The sequence below is a fragment of the Geotrypetes seraphini genome, chromosome 12, assembly GCF_902459505.1.
Source record: "Geotrypetes seraphini chromosome 12, aGeoSer1.1, whole genome shotgun sequence".
Taxonomy (NCBI): Eukaryota; Metazoa; Chordata; class Amphibia; order Gymnophiona; family Dermophiidae; genus Geotrypetes; species Geotrypetes seraphini.
In genome coordinates this window covers 103,246,701-103,260,492 of record NC_047095.1, presented here as the reverse complement: position 1 = coordinate 103,260,492, position 13,792 = coordinate 103,246,701, and the positions used below count along the sequence as shown (strand labels likewise).

At 42.1% G+C, this 13,792-nt stretch overlaps 1 protein-coding gene across 1 annotated transcript in view; it reads right to left on the bottom strand.

The window, feature by feature from the left end:
• LOC117346201 (vomeronasal type-2 receptor 26-like) overlaps positions 1 to 13,792 on the bottom strand; it is a 165,931-nt gene that overhangs the window by 52,292 nt on the left and 99,847 nt on the right. Inside the window, exon 7 of the mRNA XM_033915603.1 lies at positions 13,417 to 13,543. Within this exon, the coding sequence (XP_033771494.1) occupies positions 13,417 to 13,543 (127 nt within the window). The remainder of the gene's footprint in view (positions 1 to 13,416; positions 13,544 to 13,792) is intronic.

Here is a 13,792-nt window from a genome sequence, read left to right as displayed (position 1 = left end):
CCTACTGACTGTGTATTCCCCTTACCCCCTTCCCATTATTATTATTTTTTTTTAACTAAATGTAATGTTGTATTACCCTTTCACTCTCCCTAATGGGTCATGTTGGTTATGTAATGTTTCTACCCCTTTTTAAAATTTTTACAAAAATTAAAAAAGGTTTTAATTAATTTATATATATAGTTTCTCTTATTGTAAACCATTTATGGCCACTTTTACAAATCTGCACTAGCAGCTACAGCATGGCAACAGCCCCAAAGCCTTTTAAATCTCTATGGGCGTGCAGCTGCTAGCACGGCTTTGTAAAAGAGGCCGTTAGATATCTTTGATTGACGGTATATCAAGAAACTAATAAACTTGAAACTTATGGAAAGTATATTAAAGCAACGTGGTACCAATTTATCTTTTCCTTGGACTGAGTTCAGTAAGGTAAAGTCAGCCCCAGTAGGAACCATAAAATGAGGAGGCCAAGATGCAGGTAGGACTGCTAAGCAGGTCACACCATGCTGCAAGCAGGGAAATAGTTTAGATAAGCCTACAGTTTTCACATGGTCAAGTGAAGAACAGCCTACACTTGTTGCTAGTTTCCACAAGCCTAGCAATGAAAAGCAAAGAGGTGGAACAGAGAGCAACAGCACTGAGAAGACACAGGAAATGAAGCCAAAAGCCCAGCCACACTTGGAGAGGAGAAGCAGAGCCCCCCAAAGAAACCAGGTCATACAGCTACAAGATTTTGTATTTGAAGTCCCTGAAATGAAATGCAGGAAGAGGTTCGCATGGAAAACAAGGCCATAGTCAAGAGATTAAATGAATGTTTTATATTTGTCTTCAATGAGGAAGATAAGGGGCAGATACCAGTACCAGAAATGGTAGTCAATGCTGATGAACCAGAGAAACTGAAACAGATCTCTGAAACACTGGAAGATATAATGGGTCAGTTTCAGAAACTGAATATTAGCAACGTGCCTGGACTGGATGAACATGCAGAGCCATTGTTAGTCATTTGTCTTAAAAATCCACATTGTACTGGAAGACTGGAGGGTGACCAACATGACGCCAATTTTTTAAAAAGGTTCCAGAGATGATCTGAAAAATTATAGACTGATTAGTCTGATGTTGGTGCCAGGCAAATTGGTAGACACCATTATAAAGAACAAAATGACAGAACTTGTACATAAGCATGGATTAAAGAGAGAAAGCCAACATGAATTTAGTCAAGAGAAATCTTGCCTCACTAATCTATTACATTTCTTTGATGGGGTGAATGAACATGTGGATAAAAGTATGCCAGTTGATATTGTGCATTTAGTTTTTCAAAAGGCATGTTCATTTTTTAACCTAATTTACCTCATTTTTGTAAACAGGTCCCTTCAGTTTTACAGCAATGGGAAAAAATCTTTAGATTATAAGCCCTCTTGGTACAGGGCAAGTTTCATTTCATTTTATTAAAAATGAATAAATCACTCTATTCTAAAGTGATATACAGTACCATCAATGTCCTCCTTCAGCTACAAATACAGATGCGTGTTTAATGAACAATATTAAAAATTCTACTATAGAATTTTAAAAAAACTTTATTTAGTTTTTAATGCCAACAAAAAGTGCAATACAATTTACATACAAATAATAATAATCAAATAAGCACTTAAAAACAATCAGAATCTATACAAAAGATAAAAATTCCCTCCCCATCATTACCATCAGGAATAATACCAAAACAAAAGATATACCCCCTCCTGCTCCCAACTCCCTGGATATATGGGTGCAATACAATGGAAAATAAAGAAAGATAAAGGGCAACTATAACAAATCTACAAAAGATATCAATGGACCCAAAACCAATTTGAATATCTTATTATGCCCCAGCAAGTCAGCATCCATTTTCTCATACTTATTAGTTAAGCATAACCTCGCCCACCAGAAAGGAAAACTAAGGCGATCCCAATTTTTCCATTTGTGAGTAATCATTTGCATGGCTATCCCGGTCATAATTAGGAAAAGCCGGCATTTATAGTGGTCTATGGGGGGCTTAATATGCAATAATGTTCCACATATAAATACCTCATACGTCAATACAATTGATGCCTCCAGTATGGTATTAATCTGTCCCCATATTGACTTCCAAAAGTTAAGTATCAAAGGCCAATAGAACAGCAGATGATCCAGTGTCCCTACATCAAGATGACAGTGCCAGCATCTATTATATTTAGAACTGTCTAATTTTTGTAAACGAACAGAGGTCCAGAAACTTCTATGTAACAAAAAAACATGTTTGTCTCATAGATGCTGATGCTGTACATCTCATTCTCCCAGTCCAAATTCGTGGCCATTGAGATGCAGGAATATGCTGCTTTATCTCAATGCTCCAAATGTCTCTAAGACAAGATTTTGGCTTTTTATTCAAGAATTCAGATATTAATTTATACCACCAGGTGGCCTGATGTCCTAGCAAATCTACTATAGAATTTTTTAACATTTTGGTGATGGTGTGGCTCTACATAATTTTCATAGGACAAAACTGATGCATTTTTAAATTTCAGGGTGTCTCTGTTCTTAGACTAAGCTGAGGGCCTCAGTTTTCATAGATATATAAAAACATGACAGCAGTTAAAATCCTAATGGCCCATCCAGTCTGCCCTTCCTCAACATCAATTATCATCTCTTCTCTTCTCCATATGAGATCCCACATGCCTGCTCCATGCTATCTTGAATTCAGATACAGTCTTCATCTCCACCACTTCCACTGGGAGGCCATTTCACGTATCTACCACCTTTTGTATAAAGAAGCATTTTCTTAAATTACTCCTAAAGACTATCGTCACTTAGCTTCATCTTATGCCCTCTACATCTGGTATCCTACCCTATGGTGTTTTGTTTTTAAAGAGACAAAGGGCAGTTCCTGAATTATCACCATGACTGCTTGGCTAGCTGGTGGGAAAAAAAGAATCTTATCGAGTATTTTCCCATTCTGTAAATATAAAAATTGTCCCACCAAGCCTGTGTTCTCCCTTTTTTGTATTTGTTTTATTATTATTATTATTCTTTATTTATTCATTTCTTACAATTTAAATAACAAACATGCAGGAAAATTCATTTCAACAATAACATAAATATTCATCAAAAATAAAGTACCGGTTAAACAAGTTCTTCTTGTCGGTCTTCACGAGCGAAGACACATCCAATGTACCAGAACCCGAGGAGACCATAAGTGGGGATCAAGATGAAAAGATGGAGCGAATAGAGGTGAGCCATGAGTACGTCCTCCGACAGATAGATATATTGAGAAGCGACAAATCACCGGGCCCAGACGAAATCCACCCACAGGTGCTAAAAGAACTGAGAAGGGAAATAGCGGAAACACTCCGGCAAATATGTAACCTATCCTTGAAAACTGGGGAGATCCCGGAGGACTGGAAAATAGCAAATGTCATGCCTATCTTTAAGAAGGGATCGAGAGGTGACCCGGGAAACTACAGGCCAGTGAGCTTGACTTCGGTTCCGGGAAAGATGATGGAAGCACTGATCAAGGACAGCATCTGCGAGTACATAGAAAAGAATGGGCAGCTGAGGGCGAGCCAGCATGGCTTCTGCAAGGGAAGGTCATCCCTTACGAACTTACTACACTTCTTTGAGGGAATAAACAGCCAGATGGACAAAGGGGAATCCATGGACATCATTTACCTCGACTTCCAAAAAGCCTTCGACAAGGTACCCCACAAACGGCTGCTTAAGAAGCTGTGTAACCACGGGGTGGAGGGGGATGCACACCGATGGATTAAACACTGGTTGGCGGGCAGAAAACAGAGGGTTGGAGTAAAAGGCCAATACTCAGACTGGCAATGGGTCACAAGCGGAGTTCCGCAGGGGTTGGTGTTGGGACCGCTCTTGTTCAACATATTTATAAACAATCTGGAGACGGGGACGAAATGTGAGGTTATCAAATTTGCGGATGACACCAAGCTCTGCAGCAGGGTTAGTACCAAGGAAGACTGTGAAGACCTGCAAAGAGACCTAACGAAGCTGGAAGAATGGGCAAAAAAGTGGCAGATGTGTTTTAATATAGAAAAATGCAAGGTCATGCATGTTGGGAAAAAGAACCTGATGTTCAGCTATGCAATGGGGGGATCATTGCTAGGGGTAAGCAACCTCGAAAGAGACCTGGGTGTGCTGGTGGATACAACAATGAAAGCATCAGCACAATGTGCGACAGCTTCAAAGAAAGCCAACAGAATGCTGGGTATTATCAAGAAGGGTATCACGACCAGGAAAAAGGAAGTCATCATGCCGCTGTATCGTGCTATGGTACGCCCGCATCTGGAGTACTGTGTCCAGTATTGGTCGCCGTACCTCAAGAAGGACATGGCAATACTTGAGGGGGTCCAGAGAAGAGCGACAAAAATGGTAAGAGGTATGGAAAACTTGTCATATGCCGACAGGCTGGAAAAGCTGGGGCTGTTCTCCCTGGAAAAGCGGAGACTTAGAGGAGACATGATAGAAACTTTTAAGATCCTGAAGGGCATAGATAAGGTAGATAGGGATAGATTCTTCAGACTGTGGGGAACAACAAGTACAAGGGGGCACTCGGAGAAACTGAAGGGGGACAGATTTAGAACCAATGCCAGGAAGTTCTTCTTCACCCAGAGAGTGGTGGACACATGGAACGCACTCCCGGAAGCTGTGATTGAACAGAACACAATACAGGGATTCAAAGTGGGTTTAGATAAATTCCTGAAGGAGAAGGGGATTGAGGGGTACAGATAGAAGTAGAGATAGGTTATAGGATGAGCTCAGGGACCACTGACAGGTCATGGACCTGATGGGCCGCCGCGGGTGCGGACTGCTGGGCACGATGGACCTCTGGTCTGACCCAGCGGAGGCAACTTCTTATGTTCTTATGTTCTAATGATCTAGTCCACATCATTCAGACCACCAGTGCTGCCACTAGGAAACTAAATAACTAAACTAGATATTTAACATGTGGCAGGCAAATAAACATGTGGCACACTTTTTAAATGTCAAATAAACATCCTCTCAGTCTTGTAAAGGTAAATTAAGAAATTACCTGTTGGTCTATCCTTAAGAAAGTCTTCCAACTGGACTGGGTCCAGAAACACATATCTATTACTAGCATATGAAAAAAGGCATTTAAAGGGAAATTTTAGAAAAAAGGTTGCACCCACCACTAGAACTTTAGGTTTGAGCAGTAGGAATTGCTTCCTCTTTAATTGAGTGTGCTTAGATACATCAGGAAGATACGGCGGTGGTGATACATGTGGGGACAAACAACGTGAGCAAAAGGAACTACAACAGGGAAGTACTGAAGGACCAGTTCTGGATGCTAGGAAGGAAGCTGAAGACCAGAACGCAGAGGGTAGCATTATCGGAGATCCTGCCGGTACCCAGGGCTGACGAGAAGAGGCAGATGGAGCTGCAAGCAGTAAACACGTGGATGCGGTGCTGGTGTGAGGAAGAATGATTCTACTTCATGCACAACTGGATGACGTTCTGGGGAAAGAGCAAGCTATTCAGGAAGGATGGACTCCACCTCAGCGGAGATGGAATGAGGTTACTTGCAGGCAACATCAAGAGAGAAATTGAGAAATTTTTAAACTAGGAAGAAGGGGAAAGCCCATAATCGACCGAGAGTCGATGGTTCGGGAACTGGTATACCCAGAGGATACCATGCAGAAAGACAGCAGGGAAGACACACTGGATCATAGGCAAGACAGAAATCCTGACGGATTGAAAGGGACACAAGAGGGAAGGAAATGCAAGAAAGTAGCAGGCTGCAAACTTAAGTGTATGTACACGAACACAAGGAACTTAAATGTAACCAGGGTTAAAAGTTTAAAAGTTACCCGAGATTTTAAAGGTTTTAAAGCAAAGAAATTCTGGAATGTAAGACCTGTGGGATTTTTTTCTATTTTGAGAAGTTTGGTTTGTGTATTTTTTATATTGCTGCAATTTTGGTATTCTGTTGCTGATCTCCTACATAGGTTTGCTGTCCTAGTGCAGAGATCAGCATCAGCTGCTTGAACATTCTGACAGATTTGACAGTTGGGAGGGTGACTTGGATCTGTATGGAGGTAGTTTGGTTTCTGTGCCTTGTGAGAAGATAATTATAGCTGGTTTTATTTAATTTTGAATAGGAATAGGTTTGGTCGAAGTTGAGGTTTGATATATAGATTCTGGTATTTTTCCAAGTGTGAAAATATTTTTTTCTAGCTGATGTGAAGAATTGTTTTATCTGTGAAACTGTTTGATGCTGGAAATTTATCTGTGAGATTACTGTGAAATGTTGTAAGAGAAATATTGGTGAAGCAAAGTTGTGAAACTGCTATTGAAACCAGATTTTTGTAGAAATTCTCAATCCCTGTGTAACAAATCTGTGGTGCTGATTTCTGGAGAAAGTTTCAATCTGATATCCTGTGAGAATCTTCTGGGCAATGATTGAGAGATTCTCTGAGTAACAAATCTGTGGTGCTGATTTTTGGAGAAGATTTTATGAGATGTCCTGTAACAGATTCCTGTGAAATGTTGTGTGAGAATATTGGTGAAGAAAAGTTGTGAACTGCTTTAGAAACCTTTTTCTGGGAATTTTTGCTGTAAAGTTTATTGAGAATTTGATTTTTTGTGATTTGATTTTTTGTGATTTTTGTGATTTGATTTTTTTGTGATTTGAGATATAGGAAATTCTGGGGAGAGAAAAAGTTTAGGGAACATCAACAAGGGATCCAAGAGAAAAAAGAACAAGGAACCTGCATGGCTCACTGAAGCGATGAAGGAAGCAATCAGAGACAAGAAGACTTCGTTTAAGGAATGGAAAGGTCGAAAACAGACAAAAACTGGAAAAAGCACAAACAGAATCAAAGCAGGTGCCATAAGGCAGTAAGAGGGACCAAAAGAGACTATGAGGAAAAAATAGCCAAGGAGGCAAAAAACTTCAAGCCGTTCTTTTGCTATATTAAGGGGAAATGACGTGCAAAGGAAGGAGTGGTGCCCTTGGATGACCATGGAATAAAGGGAGTGCAAAACGATGACAAAGCCATTGCCAACAAACTGAACACATTTTTTGTGTCTGTGTTTACCGAAGAGGATATTTACAACATACCGGAAGCCGACAGGCTATACACGGGAAATGAAGATGAGAAACTGACAGGGTTGATTATCAGTCTAGAAGTGGTAAGTAGGCAGATTGCTAGGCTTAAAAATGATAAATCCCTGAGACTGGATGACATCCATCTGAGGGTAGTCAAGGAACTGAAAGGGGTTATAGCTGAACTGCTTCAACTAATACCCAATCTGTCAATCAAATCAGGAAGGATTCCAGAAGACTGGAAGGTGTCAAATGTTATGCCGAACTTCAAGAAAGGTTCAAGGAGGTGTTCCAGGAAACTACAGACCGGTAAATCTGACCTCAGTACTGGGAAAGATGGTATAGGCGCTGATAAAGTACCGCATCATTGAATACCTTGATGGACACAATCTGATGAGGACCAGCCAGCATGGCTTCAGCAAAGGAAGATCTTGTTTGACAAATTGCTGCGCTTCTTCGAGGGAGTAAACAGGCAGATAGACAAGGGAGACCCAGTTGATATTGTATATCTGGATTTTCAGAAGGCATTTGACAAGGTTCCGCATGAACGACTACTTAAAAAAATTGTGAGCCATGGAATCGAGGGTGAAATACTCACGTGGATTAAAAACTGGCTGGCGGATAGGAAATAGAGAGTGGGAATAAATGGAAAATACTCGGACTGGAAAAGCATCACCAGTGGAATGCCACAGGGTTCAGTGCTTGGGCCCATGCTCTTCAACATATTTATAAATGAGCTGGAAATTGGCAAGACGAGTGAGGTGATTTAATTTGAAGACTATACTAAGTTATTCAAAGTAGTGAAGATGCAGGAGTATTGCAAAGATCTGCAGCGTGACATAAACACACTCAAGAAATGGTCCACAACATGGCAAAAGAGGTTCAGCGTGGATAAGTGTAAGGTAATGCATGTCGGTACCAAAAATCTTATACACGAATGCAGGATGTCTGGGGCAGTACTTGGAGAGACCCCCCCAGGAAAGAGACTTGGGAATACTGGTTGACAAGTCGATGAAGCCATCCACACAATGTGCAGCAGCGGCAAAAAGGACAAACAGAATGCTAGGAATGATTAAGAAAGGGATCACAAACAGATCAGAGAAGGTTATCATGCCTCTGTACTGTGCCATGGTACGCCCTCACCTGGAATACTGCATCCAGCACTTGTTGCCATACATGAAGGACAGACTCGAAAGGGTCCAGAGAAGAGTAACTAAAATGGTTAAGGGGCTGGAGAAATTAGAGAAACTGGGCTGCGAGAGATTAGAGAAACTGGGCCTCTTCTCCCTTGAAAAGAGGAGACAGAGGGGACATGATCAAAACATTCAAGGTACTGAAGGGAATAGACTTAGTAGATAAAGACAGGATGTTCACCCTCTCCAAGGCAGGGAGAATGAGAGGGCACTCTCTAAAGAGTGGTGGAAAACTGGAACACTCTTCTAGAGGCTGTTATCGGGGAAAACACCCTCCAGGGATTCAAAAAAAAGTTAGAGAAGTCCCTGCTGAACCAGAATGTACGCTGGTAGGGCTGGTCTCAGTTATGGCACTGATCTTTGACCTAGGGGCCACCGCGGGAGTGGACTGCTTGGCACGATGGACCACTGGTCTGACCCAGCAGCAGCAATTCTTATGTTCTTATGTAGGAAAAATAGAAACTTGGCCTCAAAACAGAACTTTTTTCTTCATGAAAGAGAACATTAAAATAGCTTGCTTCTCCAGTTATGATTTGAACACTACCAACAGAGTAGCACGTTTTGTTATTGTGTCCTTAGATGATTCAAGAAATTGAGATAAATCCAAACTATCTGGTGAAACTAGTTTATCTATTTCCCTCTCATCTACCAACTCCCTAGAAGCCCTCGGAATGTAGTAGAGATTATTAGGCTCAAAGGTATCCTCATTAGTATATTGTAATCTCTCCCATAAATACATTCTTTTTTTATTATTTGTTTATAAGATTTAAAAATTATATTCCAAGCATAACATCTTGTACAGAAAGTGTTATCCAAACATAAAGTACACTTCAAAATCCCAGAAGTAACTATTTAACTGGAACACCTTCAAGTCCTCAAAAAATAATATGGATCCAAGATTATGAAAAAGATTAATTAGTTATGAACATAATCAATTCTAAGTATACTAGTAATCTGCTAAACAAAGAGCTACTTTACTAATTGGATGCAGTTGTTGATATTGTTCCAACATTCTCAAAGATGCTTTGAGTAGAGAAAACTTACTAACTGTTTCAGATCTACAAAGACATATTTAATTGAATGCTATCTAATAACACACTTGCAAGGATATCTGAAGAAAAATGTACCCCCTAGCTGAGTCACCCCAGGCTTCAACATCAAAAATTATCTACTTCTTTTCTGAGTCTCCCTCAAGACATCAGGAAATATTTGAATATAGCACTCAAGGAAGCATCTAGATCTATTCTTGAAGAAAAGTTTAAGGATCCAGTCCTTATCTGGAGCCAAAGCTACAGTCAATAAGAGAGTGGCTGGAGTAGCCACTTCACTTTCAGATTGTTCCAATAAAGTGGAAACGTCCAAAGGACCTTCCTGAAGGTTACCGTCATCTTTTTTATTTTGTGGAACTTTAGATTTAATAGGCAAGTAGTAAGCCTGCGTAAATAGAGGCAGTGAATGTTCTAGGATCTTCAAAACTTCCAAAAAATAATGTTTTATCATAGCTTGAGGGGAAATTGAGGAAATCCTAGGAAAATTATCATAAATTATTTATTCGACTATTGTTCTCAAGGGCTTCCAATTTTCTCCTCATCATTAAATTATCTCTTACAAGTAAATCCTGATTGTTTTTAACACTTTTCAAGTCTTTTTCCTTATTTTTTATATCAGATTTTATTAAAATCATATCTTCACTGAGAGAATTAATTTCTTCTTTATGATTATCCAATTCTTTATTCAAATATTCAATTTAAGGAGTAAAAGAGTTCCCCAAATTCACCACCAGATCCCAAAGGGCTTCAAGGGTGACTTGTGGAGATTTAACAGGAACAAAGGAAAATGCAGGTGTGCTTAGACATTGTTCTTTCATCAGTTTTATCTCCTTAGTAGAGCCTCGATCCTCCATAGCTCCAGATATCTCCAGATATTTGTTCAGATATCCTCCATAGCTCCAGATATCCCAGCCATGGGTTCATTCGGGAGGAATACCTCACTCCCAGATATTTCTACTGGCAAGCACTCCAGAACACTGGCCTCTTGAGATGAGAGCTCCTCCTCTTCAGGTGTGCTTTCATCTTGTGGAAAGCTGGCTCCCAATGGCAATGGCTGTAGAGGTGGTGTCCTGATGTCGGGGCTCAGAGCAACATCTAGCCGGTACACGCAGTGGGCAAATCCCCAAAGTTTCTTGCTCTTGTTGGAAGCGTCTGAAGAAATCATCTATAGTAGGAAGGGGAACCTACAAGCATCGGGAGGCACCACTAACGCGTTTTCCCCTTCTCTTCGGCATTCCGAAGGAGAAACTGAAGAGGTAATAAGACGCGTCTGCATCAGCAGTCAAATAGAAGCAGCCATCTTAGAACTCTCCCACAAATACATTTTTAACAGCTCCAATGGAGATAGGTAGTGTGTGACAAGGAAATTAATAAACGAAGATTCTTAGCTCTCATATAATTCTCCATTTTTTCTATTTTAGCATGAAGAAATATATTATCTTTAATATTAGATGTAGCAGTGCTCCGTAAACCACCCATAGATTTATCTTATTTCTCTAACTTATTTCCTAGCTCTGCTATTTAACTTTCATGCTCATTCATTTTTACAGTTGTGTCTGAGGAAATTGGCACAATTTCAAAACTAGTTTGTAGTGAAGACTAAATTCTATTGACGGTTAACCAAGTGATGGCTTTATATTTAGGGAGAACATTAAGGTTTGGTTCCATAACCATTTGAATAGGAGTCAAACCTTCTGTTCCCAACACTCCACCAGCAGCATTAAAATTTACATTGGGGCAGGCAGCCCCCACAGCAACCCAGCATCCACACAACCCAGCATCCAGTGCTTCCAGATGGGGTCCTTTGGGGCCTCATAAAATGATCAGGGAGCCATGAAAGGGATACCAGCCAGCAGCACTAACCTTTTTTTTATTTCTATCCTATCAATAATTGCATTTCCAGCACCTTATCATATGCATGAAATTAAAGCCCAAATTCTATAAGCAGCGCCTAAAAGTTAGGCGTCTAATTAGGCGCCGTTCAGCGCGATTCAAGCACAATTGGGTGCTGTTTAGTGAATCACGCTGAGCAGCATCTATTTTAGAGGCGCCAAGTAAATAGGCCAGCTCTAGACACACTTAAAAGTTAGGCACCTAGCTGAGCGCTTAAGCACGCATAAGAGCAGCGATTCTGCAACAAGGCGCCTAACGGGTAGCCCCGCCCATGCCTAACATGCATAGTGCCTAATTTTTTGAAGGGCACCTAAATTTTTATAGGCGTCTTGTTACAGAATCGCTTTTTCTTGATAGGCGCCTATGTTTCAATCAGAGCGATTAAAAAGCTTAATTGAACTTGTTATTCAATTTAGTTAGGCGTCTAACTTTAGGCGCTGCTTATAGAATTTGGGCTTAAATGTCTTTGTCTGTTAGCTTGTACTTGACACCCCATATTTAAGTAAATTATTATTATTATGTGCACAGCTTAGATATGTTAAGTGATATATAAAATTTTAATTAAACTTGAAACTGAATTACACTTTTTGGAGATCTACATTAGAGAATGACACGGGGAGCGATCCCCGCAGGGAGCTGCGGCGTGGCTGCGGTTTGGCTGCGGGTTATGGAGACTCCAAAGCCAAATCGCCGCAGACACGGGGACAAAAGTTTTCACCGCCCGCAAAAACGGTGAAAAGATTTGTCCCCGCAGGCCAATGTACCCCCTTCTAGGAACCGCTATTTACCTGTGTTTCACCGTGCTCCTCATTTGTCAGATCAACCCTTCCTGCCAATAGAACCTGCCCCCCCCCCGACGATCGCCGGCAGGAAGGTGCTCAGCCCTTCATGCCGACAGAACCAGCCCTCCCCAACGATCGCGGCAGGAGGGTACCCATCCCCTCCTGCCTACCCCAACAGCCCCCCCGACGATCGCAGCAGGAGGATATCCAACCCCTCCTGCCAGCTCCCCAACAGCCCCCCTATGATCACTGGTAGGAGGGTGCCCAACCCCTCCTGCCGGCCCCCCCAACGGCCCCCTATATCGCCAATAGGAGGGTGCCCAACCCCTCCTGCAGGACCCTCCCCCAACAAACCCCGCCATCCCGAAACACCACCCTTAGTCTTACTTTCCAAGTTGGACCGGACAGCTCCTTGCTCGTCTGGCCAGCAGGCCTGTCTCCGTCCAAATGAGGCGGGCCCGCCCCTCCCCTCCCCTGCCTAACCCACAGGATCCTAGGGCCTGATTGGCCCAAGCACCTAAGGCCCCTCCTATAGCGGGAGTGGCTTTAGGTGCCTAGACCAATCAGGCCCTAGGATCCTGTGGGTTGGGCAGGGTAGGGGTGGGCCCGCCTCATTTGGACGGAGGCAAGCCTGCTGGCCATACGTGTGAGGAGCCGTCCGGTCCAACTTGGAAAGTAAGACTAAGGGGGTTCCGGGGTGGGAGGGTTCGTTGGGGGGGGTCCAGCAGGAGGGGTTGGGTACCCTCCTGCCGGCGATCTTAGGGGAGGTCATTGGGAGGACCGGCAGGAGGGGTTGGGTACCCTTCTGCTGCGATTGTCGGGAGGGCCGTTGGGGGGGTCTACAGGAGGGGTTGGGTGCCCTCCTTCCGTGATCGCTGGGGGAGGGGAGACTTGCAGCCGTAGCCGCGGTCACTATGCTAATCACGGCGGGGAGATCTTTGCCGCGATTAGGTACAGCGGCCGCATCTACTTACCATGTAGGCTAACATTGTAAGCATTAAAAGTACATGTCGTGTTTGTTTTTGTATAGTTATTAACTAATATTTAACTAAGTTTTAAAGTTTTAAAGAATGTTTCCTTTATACGTAAATAAAGAAAAGTATATAAAATCGCACCCGTTTGAGGCTTTTATGTATGCAGCGGTGACGGTGACGGGGCGGTGAATGGGGTTGCAGTGGCGGTGACGGGGCGGTGAATGGGGTGGCAGTGGCGGTGACGGGGCGGTGAAGGGAATGGCGGTGACGGGGCGGTGCAGAGGATGGTGAGACGGGGACGGGGCGGTGACGGGGACCAATTTTTTCACCATGTCATTCTCTAATCTACATCTTTCCCTAATTTCAGGAACAGAGACCATAATAGAGACCCTTTGTTTATTTGTATCCCATGTTTTCCATGATATCACCCACCAGTTTGGTTGGAGATCTCTCCCTCTGAACACGGAATACAGTCATAGCAGCAGACCGGCTCTCCTGTTTTGGTTAATTTTCTGTAACCAGGACGGCAGCTTGGATTACATCTGAACTGTGGAGGTGTCTGAGGATTGAGAAAACATGATATTTAACTTCATTTAATACTGGACAGTTGTTTCTGAAATGGAATGTTCTTTTTATTTATTTTTAAATAGTCGTTTTGTGTAACAGCATATTTAATGCTTAGGAAGGTACTTTTAAAAATACCCAAAAAGTGTTGATTCTTGTCAGTGCATAGACAGATTAGACCAACCTCAGATCAGATGGGACCACTTTCATGGATATAAATTTATAAAAACTAATTAAGTTATAT